The 10,261-nt window shown below is 49.3% G+C and overlaps 1 protein-coding gene across 1 annotated transcript in view; it reads right to left on the reverse strand.

The window, feature by feature from the left end:
• The window catches only part of LOC137364387 (transmembrane protein 143-like), a 40,627-nt gene extending 32,065 nt beyond the window's left edge, over nucleotides 1–8,562 (reverse strand). Inside the window, exons 1-4 of the mRNA XM_068027640.1 lie at nucleotides 8,448–8,562; nucleotides 2,386–4,923; nucleotides 1,499–1,793; nucleotides 677–784 (exon numbers count right to left, since the gene is read on the reverse strand). Coding sequence (XP_067883741.1) covers nucleotides 677–784; nucleotides 1,499–1,793; nucleotides 2,386–2,846 — 864 coding nt within the window. The 5' untranslated portion in view covers nucleotides 2,847–4,923; nucleotides 8,448–8,562. The remainder of the gene's footprint in view (nucleotides 1–676; nucleotides 785–1,498; nucleotides 1,794–2,385; nucleotides 4,924–8,447) is intronic.
• Between the last annotated feature and the right edge of the window lie 1,699 nt (nucleotides 8,563–10,261).

Genomic DNA, 10,261 nt, shown 5'->3' on the forward strand with positions numbered 1-10,261 from the left:
ATAAAGAGGCATTGAGTACAGAACCAGGGAAGTTGTGCTCAACCTTTATAAAGCTCGAGTTAGACCCAAACTGGAGTATTGCATCCAGTTGTGATCACCACACTTTGGAAAGAGGGTGAGGGTCCGAGAGGGTGCAAAGGAGGTTTACCAGAATGGTTCCAGAGATGGGGGATTTTAGTTACAAGGTTAGGGTGGAGTTGCTGGGATCGTTGTCCCTGGAGCCAGGGAGATTGAGAGGCGATTTGACAGAGGCATACAAGATTACGAGGGGTTTGGATAGTGTAGACAAAAGGAAACAGTTCCCGTTAACGAACGGGGCAAGGACTCGGGGACTTTTGGGCAGGAGATGCAGTGGGGGACGTGAGGGAGAGCTTTTCGGATAGCTCCGCGGAGAGCTGGCATAGATTCGATGGGCCCCGTTATGGGCTGCGCAAGACTCTAGATCACGGGGCTCGACTCTCCGGAGTGGGGCTGAAGTGCCGTGAGCCCAGCTGCAGTCCAAGACCAGACTGACCCTCTCCCGCCCACCACCTCTCTCCGAGTGCTGCACTGCCAGAGCTGCGAGGTGCCAGACTGCAGCCCAGGCTGCTCGCTCGGTTGCAACTCGCAACCTTCGGCGTCACTCAAGACCAGGGCCGGCCAGCCAGACCACCCAAGCCAGGCCGAGGAACCTCACCATCAGCCGCTCCATCGTCTCGTTGTAATGTCGCAAGGTGATCGCCTCGGCCTCGTCGATCAGCGTCTTCAGTGAGGCCCTCTTCGGCTCCGAGACAGAGCTCAGCTCCTGGGGGAAGGGGTGAGAAAGAAGCGGAGAGAGGGTGTCAGCAGGTGAAGGGCAGAAGAGACACGGGGTACGATCCTGTAGAATGTTACCGCACAGGGAAACAAGGCAGCATGACCCCCTCTCCGTTTCCCCCCTCTCCCCTGTCCATTTCTCTCTGATTCCCCCCTCTCCCCGTCCGTTTCTCTCTGATTCCCCCCTCTCCCCGTGTCCGTTTCTCTCTGATTCCCCCCTCTCCCAGTGTCCGTTTCTCTCTGATTCCCCCCTCTCCCAGTGTCCGTTTCTCTGATTCCCCCCTCTCCCAGTGTCCGTTTCTCTGATTTCCCCCCTCTCCCAGTGTCCGTTTCTCTCTGATTCCCCCCTCTCCCAGTGTCCGTTTCTCTGATTCCCCCCTCTCCCAGTGTCCGTTTCTCTCTGATTCCCCCCTCTCCCAGTGTCCGTTTCTCTCTGATTCCCCCCTCTCCCAGTGTCCGTTTCTCTCTGATTCCCCCCTCTCCCAGTGTCCGTTTCTCTCTGATTCCCCCCTCTCCCAGTGTCCGTTTCTCTCTCATTCCCCCTCCCCAGTCCGTTTCTCTCTGAATCTCTCTCCTTCATGCCATCACCACCACCCCCCCCGATTAGCCCTCCCCTTCCCCCGCCACAGTCTCACCCCAGTACTCCCATGTCTGCTCCCTCCCCCCTCACCCTGTCTCCACTCCTGCTACCCAGCTCTTTTACCTTCATTAACATCTGCTGCAGGACGTGCTTGTTGAAGGGGATGAACTGTTCCATGTAGTCAGCTGACAGCTCCCTCGGCCAGCTCCCCCCATTACTCGGTGATTTGGAGTCACTGGTCTTCACCCCGTTCCTCAGGCATGTTGGGTTGTCACTCTTCACCCTGCTACTCAGGGGGTTGGGATTCGGCTTCCCTATCCTGGTTACCAGGCCGGGCGTCCTGCACGCAAAGGGACCCAGGGCTTGGAGCGGGGTATAACCAACAGCGGCTCGAAACAACGGCAATAGGTGCAGCATCCTGTTTGAGAGCAGCAAAGAGAAGGGGAGGTGAGCAAGGAGGGTTGGAGGTGAGGGTTGAGGGAAGACACTGGAGGAGGAGGTGACCCCCCCTTGAACCTCTTCTGCCACACCATGCGATTGTGGTTGTGCATCTTGTCTCAACCCTTGGCTTCACATCCCTGAATATTGGCCAAAAATTCTCTCACTCCTCCATTTAAAATTAACCGCGTTGGCATCTCCCTGCTTTTGGCGGATGACCCTTTGCTGGAGAGGGTTCTCCTAACTTCGCTCCTGAATATGGCCTGATTTTTTGCCCAATGTCCCCTTTTCCCAGACTCTCCCACCAGCGGAAAAGATTTGCCTCTATCCACCCTTTCCAAATCCTAAAAATCTCAATCAAATCATCCCTTAACCTGCGATACTCCACGGATTTCGATACTTATGTAATCTTGCTTCATAATCTCACCGGTCAAGCCCTGGCTACACTCCGGTTAGTGTGCACTGCACACCTTCTCAGGCTAATACATCCTTTCTGAGGTGCTCAGGCTGTGAGCTAATCATAGCTGTCGCCAAACCCCCTCAAAAAATTCAATCAAGTTAGTCCGGCCTACCTGGCCAAAACGTTTTCGCGATCTGCGCACCATGACCCCGAAATCTCTTTGGACGTCCGGTGTTCCGAGTTTCCCACCATTTCAAAAACATTCCGATCGATCATTTTTGGGTTCAAAACCGATGACCTCACACATACGTGGAAATCCTTTTGCTCACTCAATCTATCAACGTCTCCTTGTAAGTTTGAGGCTCTCGTGTACACTGAGCGGGTGAGACAACAGCCAGAGAGACGACGAGTAAGAGAGGAAACTGAGGCGAGGGCGGAGAGAGTGAGACAGGAGAGGAGAGAGGAAAATGGAGAGACACACCGATAAAGAGAGAAGGACAAAGAGATAGAGAGAGAGACAGAGATGGAGACAGACAAATAGAGTAACAGAGACACCCTCGGCACAGAGGAGAGCAACGGAGAGACAGAAGGGAGAGGGAGAAAGACAGCAACAGAGAGGAAAAACATGGACATTCCATCAATCCCACCCTTCACCCGACCATGATCTTTTCTGAATGGCGAAGCAGGCTCGATGGGCTGAATGGCCTACACCTGCTCCTATTTTCTATGCTTCTATGCCCACTGCCCCTAATCTCCACCTTCCCTCTCTATGTATATTCCAGAGTATATCCCACCCTCTCGATGTTACCCATCCCTAATTGCTCTTGACCTGACTGGCTTGCCAGGCAATTGCAGAGGGCAGTTAAGAGCTGTGGGTCTGGAGTCACATGTCGGCCAGATTTTCTTTTCTTTCATTCATGGGATGTGGGCGTCAATGGCCAGGCCAGCATTTATTGCCCATCACTAATTGCCCTCGAGAAGGTGGTGGTGAGCTGCCTTCTTGAACCGCTGCAGTCCATGTGAGGTAGGTACATCCACAGTGCTGTTAGGAAGGGAGTTCCAGGATTTGGAACCAGCGACAGTGAAGGAATGGCGATATAGTTCCAATTCAGGATGGTGTGTGACTTGGAGGGGAACTTGCAGGTGGTGGTGTTCCCATACATCTGTTGTTCTTGTCCTTCTAGGTGGTAGAGGTCGTGGGTTTGGAAGGTGCTGTCTAAGGAGCCTTGGTGCGTTGCTGCAGTGCATCTTGTAGATGGTACACACTGCTGCCACTGTGCGTCAGTGGTGGAGGGAGTGAATGTTTGTGCATGGGGTGCCAATCAAGCGGGTTGCTTTGTCCTGGATGGTGTTGAGCTTCTTGAGTGTTGTTGGAGCTGCACCCATCCAGGCAAGTGGAGAGTATTCCATCACACTCCTGACCTGTGCCTTGTAGATGGTGGACAGGCTTTGGGGAGTCAGGAGGTGAGTTACCCTCTGCAGAATTCCTAGCCTCTGACCTACTCTTGGAGCCACAGTATTTATATGGCTACCCCAGTTCAGTTTCTGGTCAATGGTAGGCCCTAGGATATTGATAGTGGGGGATTCAGTGATGGTAATGCCATTGAATGTCAAGGGGAGATGGTTAGATTCTCTCTAGTTGGAGATGGTCATTGCCTGGCACTTGTGTGGCGCGAATGTTACTTGCCACTTATCAGCCCAAGCCTGGATATTGTCCAGGTCTTGCTGCATTTCTGCACAAACTGCTTCAGTATCTGAGGAGTCACGAATGATGCTGAACATTGTGCAATCATCAGCGAACATCCCGACTTCTGACCTTATGATTGAACGAAGGTCATTGATGAAGCAGCTGAAGATGGTTGGGCCTCGGACACTACCCTGAGGAACTCCTGCAGTGATGTCCTGGAGCTCAGATGATTGACTTCCAACAACCACAGCCATCTTCCTTTGCGCTCGGTATGACTCCAACCAGCAAAGAGTTTCCCCCCTGGTTCCCATTGACTCCAGTTTTGCTAGGGCTCCTTGATGCCATACTCAGTCAAATGCTGCCTTGATGTCAAGGGCAGTCACTCTCACCTCACCTCTTGAGTTCAGCTCTTTTGTCCATGTTTGAACCAAGGCTGTAATGAGGTCAGGAGCTGAGTGACCCTGGCGGAACCCAAACTGAGCGTCACTGAGCAGGTTGTTGCTAAGCAAGTGCTGCTGATAGCACAGTTGATGACACCTTCCATCACTTTACTGATGATTGAGAGTAGGCTGATGGGGCTGTAATTGGCCGGGTTGGACTTGTCCTGCTTTTTGTGTACAGGACATACCTGGGCAATTTTCCACATTGCCGGGTAGATGCCAGTGTTGTAGCTGTACTGGAACAGCTTGGCTAGGGGCGCAGCTGGGATTACTCCCAAGGCCGCGTGCTAGTGAGTGTAGGAATAGGAGAATACACCAGATGAATGCGTGGCAGGAGAGATGGTGCAGGAGGGAGGGCTTCAGATTTCTGGGGCAATGGGACCGGTTCAGGGGAAGGTGGGAACTGTACAAGCCGGACAGTCTGCACCTAAACAGGACTGGGAGAAATATCCTTGCAGGAAGGATTGCTAGTGCTGTTGGGGATGGTTTAAACTAGCTTGGCAGGAGGATGGGAACCTGATCACAGTCTTAGATAGGACAAGTTCAGGGCAGGGAACAGGAGGCAGAGAATTAGTGAGTGACTCTGAAAAACAGAAGAAGCAAAGATTAAGTGTGCAGTATAGTAAATAAAGACAATGAGCTGAGGGCATAGATAGACACATAGCAAACATGATAACATTGCTATAACGGAAACTTGGCTGAAGGAGGGGCAAGAATGGCAGCTCAACATCCCTGGACATAGAATTTCCAGGCAGGATAGAGAGTGGGACAAAAAAGGAGGGGGTGTAGCATTATTAGTTAAGGAATCAATAACAGCTTTGGGGAGGGATGATATGCTAAATGAATCAAATAACGAGGCCATATGGGTGGAGCTCAGAAATAAAAAAAGGGGCAGCCACACTACTAGGAGTGTACTGTAGACCCCCAAATACTGAGAGGGAGATGGAAGAACAAATATGTCGGCAAATTTCTGAGTGCCACAAACTACAGAGCAATAATCATTGGGGATTTCAACTACCTCAATATCAACTGGGATACAAACAGCGAAGGGCACAGAGGGCACAAAAATCTTGAACTGTTTTCAAGAGAACTTTTTTAGCCAGCACGTAACAAGCCCAACGAGAGGGGGCGCAATCCTAGATTTAGTCTTCGGTAATGAAGCTGGGCAAGTGGATGAAGTAGCAGTGGGTGACCATTTTGGAGATAGTGACCATAATACAGTTAGTTTTAGCATAATCATGGAAAAGGACACAGATAAAACAGGAGTAAAAGCTCTAAATTGGGGGAGGGCAAATTTTAAGAAACTGGGAGGTGACTTTTTTTTTTAGAACATTACAGCGCAGTACAGGCCCTTCGGCCCTCGATGTTGCGCCGACCTGTGAAACCATCTGACCTACACTATTCCATTTTCATCCATATGTCTATCCAATGACCACTTAAATGCCCTTAAAGTTGGCGAGTCTACTACTGCTGCAGGCAGGGCTTTCCACGCCCCTACTACTCTCTGACTAAAGAAACTACCTCTGACATCTGTCCTATATCTTTCACCCCTCAACTTGAAGCTATGTCCCCTCGTGTTTGCCATCACCATCCGAGGAAAAAGACGCTCACTATCCACCCTATCCAACCCTCTGATTATCTTATATGCCTCTATTAAGTCACCTCTCCTCCTCCTTCTCTCCAACGAAAACAACCTCAAGTCCCTCAGCCTTTCCTCGTAAGACCTTCCCTCCATACCAGGCAACATCCTAGTAAATCTCCTCTGCACCCTTTCTATAGCTTCCACATCCTTCCTATAATGCGGTGACCAGAACTGCACGCAATACTCCAGGTGCGGTCTCACCAGAGTTTTGTACAGCTGCAGCATGACCTCGTGGCTCCGAAACTCGATCCCCCTACTAATAAAAGCTAACACACCATATGCCTTCTTAACAGCCCTATTAACCTGGGTAGCAACCTTCAGGGATTTATGTACCTGGACACCAAGATCTCTCTGTTCATCTACACTACCAAGAATCTTCCCATTAGCCCAGAACTCTGCATTCCTGTTACTCCTTCCAAAGTGAATCACCTCACACTTTTCCGCATTAAACTCCATTTGCCATCTCTCAGCCCAGCTCTGCAGCCTATCTATGTCCCTCTGTACCCTACAACATGCTTCGGCACTACTCCACCGACCTTAGTGTCATCTGCAAATTTACTAACCCACCCTTCTACACCCTCTTCCAGGTCATTTATAAAAATGACAAACAGCAGTGGCCCCAAAACAGATCCTTGCGGTACACCACTAGTAACTAAACTCCAGGATGAACATTTGCCATCAACCACCACCCTCTGTCTTCTTTCAGCTAGCCAATTTCTGATCCAAAGCTCTAAATCACCTTCAACCCCATACTTCTGTATTTTCTGCAATAGCCTACCGTGGGGAACCTTATCAAACGCCTTACTGAAATCCATATACACCACATCCACTGCTTTACCCTCATCCACCTGTTTGGTCACCTTCTCGAAAAACTCAATAAGGTTTGTGAGGCACGACCTACCCGTCACAAAACCGTGCTGACTATCTCTAATGAACTTATTCTTTTCAAGATGATTATAAATCCTGTCTCTTATAACCTTTTCCAACATTTTACCCACAACCGAAGTAAGGCTCACAGGTCTATAATTACCAGGGCTGTCTCTACTCCCCTTCTTGAACAAGGGGACAACATTTGCTATCCTCCAGTCTTCCGGCACTATTCCTGTCGGCAATGACGACATAAAGATCAAGGACAAAGGCTCTGCAATCTCCTCCCTAGCTTCCCAGAGAATCCTAGGATAAATCCCATCTGGCCCAGGGGACTTATCTATTTTCACACTTTCCAAAATTGATAACACCTCCTCCTTGTGAACCTCAATCCCATCTAGCCTAGTCGACTGAATCTCAGTATTCTCAACAACATTTTCTTTCTCTACTGTAAATACTGACGCAAAATATTCATTTAACACTTCCCCTATCTCCTCTGATTCCACACACAACTTCCCACTACTATCCTTGATTGGCCCTAATCTAACTCTAGTCATTCTTTTATTCCTGATATACCTATAGAAAGCCTTAGGGTTTTCCCTGATCCTATCCGCCAATGACTTCTCGTGTCCTCTCCTTGCTCTTCTTAGCTCTCCCTTTAGATCCTTCCTGGCTAGCTTGTAGCTCTCAAGCGCCCTAACTGAGCCTTCACGTCTCATCCTAACATAAGCCTTCTTCTTCCTCTTGACAAGCGCTTCAACTTCTTTAGTAAACCACGGCTCCCTCGCTCGACAACTTCCTCCCTGCCTCACAGGTACATACTTATCAAGGACACATAGTAGCTGCTCCTTGAATAAGCTCCACATTTCGATTGTTCCCATCCCCTGCAGTTTCCTTCCCCATCCTACGCATCCTAAATCTTGCCTAATCGCATCATAATTTCCTTTCCCCCAGCTATAATTCTTGCCCTGCGGTATATACCTGTCCCTGCCCATCGCTAAGGTAAACCTAACCGAATTGTGATCACTATCACCAAAGTGCTCACCTACATCTAAATCCAACACCTGGCCGGGTTCATTTCCCAGTACCAAATCCAATGTGGCATCACCCCTGGTTGGCCTGTCTACATACTGTGTCAGAAAACCCTCCTGCACACACTGGACAAAAACTGACCCATCTAAAGTACTCGAACTATAGTATTTCCAGTCGATATTTGGAAAGTTAAAGTCCCCCATAACAACTACCCTGTTACTCTCGCCCCTGTCGAGAATCATCTTCGCTATCCTTTCCTCTACATCTCTGGAACTATTCGGAGGTCTATAAAAGACTCCCAACAGGGTAACCTCACCTCTCCTGTTTCTAACCTCGGCCCATACTACCTCAGTAGACGAGTCCTCAAACGTCCTTTCTGTCGCTGTAATACTCTCCTTGATTAACAATGCCACACCCCCCCCTCTTTTACCATCTTCTCTGTTCTTACTGAAACATCTAAATCCCGGAATCTGCAACATCCATTCCTGCCCCTGCTCTACCCATGTCTCCGAAATGGCCACTACATCGAGATCCCAGGTACCAACCCATGCTGCAAGCTCACCCACCTTATTCCGGATGCTCCTGGCGTTGAAGTAGACACACTTTATACCAGGTTCTTGCTTGCCAGTGCCCTCTTGCGTCCTTGTAACCATATCCCTGACCTCACTACTCTCAACATCCTGTACACTGGCACTACAATTTAGGTTCCCATTCCCCTGCTGAATTAGTTTAAACCCCCCCGAAGAGCACTAGCAAATCTCCCCCCCAGGATATTGGTACCCCTCTGGTTCAGGTGAAGACCATCCTGTTTGTAGAGGTCCCACCTACCCCAGAAAGAGCCCCAATTATCCAGGAAACCAAAACCCTCCTTCCTGCACCATCCCTGCAGCCACGTGTTCAACTCCTCTCTCTCCCTATTCCTCGCTTCGCTATCACGTGGCACGGGCAACAACCCAGAGATAACAACTCTGTTTGTTCTCGCTCTAAGCTTCCACCCTAGCTCCCTGAATTTCTGTCTTAAATCCCCATCTCTCTTCCTACCTATGTCGTTGGTGCCTATGTGGACCACGACTTGGGGCTGCTCCCCCTCCCCCTTAAGGATCCCAAAAACACGATCCGAGACATCACGAACCCTGGCACCTGGGAGGCAACATACCAACCGTGAGTCTCGCTCGTTCCCACAGAACCTCCTATCTGTTCCCCTAACTATGGAGTCCCCAATGACTAATGTTCTGCTCCTCTTCCCCCTTCCCTTCTGAGCAACAGGGACAGACTCTGTGCCAGATACCTGTACCCCATTGCTTACCCCTGGTAAGTCGTCCCCCGCAACAGTATCCAAAACGGTATACCTGTTGTTGAGGGAAACGGCCACAGGGGATCCCTGCACTGCCTGCTGGTTCCCTCTCCTTCCCCTGACGGTAACCCATCTACCTACTTCTTTTACCTGAGGTGTGACTACCTCCCTATAACTCCTCTCAATAACCCCCTCCGCCTCCCGAATGATCCGAAGTTCATCCAGCTCCAGTTCCCTAATGCGGTTCTCGAGGAGCTGGAGTTGGGTGCACTTCCCACAGATGCAGTCAGCAGGGACACTCTTGGCGACCCTTACCTCCCACATTCTGCAGGAGGAACATACAACTGCCTTAACCTCCATTCCCACTATTCTAAATTCCCAACAAATCTACTGAAAAACCAAAAACAAAAAGTCAAAACTTGTTAGGTTAGCAATCCAACGGACAGAACTTCTTAAATACAAAGCTTACCTTATCAACACACCAGAGTCCTTTTTTTTTGACCTGGCGAAAGTGGACTGGATGCAGCTACTTGAGGGAAAATCAGTGGCAAACCAGTGGGAGGCATTCAAAAGCGAGATTCTACAGGCACAGTGTAGGCATGTCCCCACAAAGAAAAAGGGTGGTACTGCCAAATCTAGAGCCCCTTGGTTATCTAGAAGCTTATAGGGTAAGATAAAGCAGAAAAAGAAAGCTTATGACGATCACAAAAATCTTAATACTTTAGAAAGCCTAGAGGAGTATAGAAAGTGCAGGGGTGAAGTAAAAAAGGAAATCAGAAAAGCAAAGAGAGGACATGAAAAATTATTGACAGGTAAAATCAAGGAAAACCCAAAGATGTTTTATCAGTACATTAAGAGCAAGAGGATAACTAAGGAAAGGGTAGGGACTATCAGAGATGTACAAAGGAACTTATGCGTGGATGCAGAAGATGTGGGCAGGGTTCTTAATGAGCTTTTTGTCTCTATCTTCACAAAGGAGAGGGTTGATGTAGACATTGTAGTTAAAGAGGAGGAGTGTGAAATATTAGATACGATAAGCATAATGAGAGAGGAGGTACTAGAGGGTCTGACATCCTTGAAAGTGGA

This window comes from Heterodontus francisci, unplaced genomic scaffold (genome assembly GCF_036365525.1).
Source record: "Heterodontus francisci isolate sHetFra1 unplaced genomic scaffold, sHetFra1.hap1 HAP1_SCAFFOLD_1434, whole genome shotgun sequence".
Taxonomy (NCBI): Eukaryota; Metazoa; Chordata; class Chondrichthyes; order Heterodontiformes; family Heterodontidae; genus Heterodontus; species Heterodontus francisci.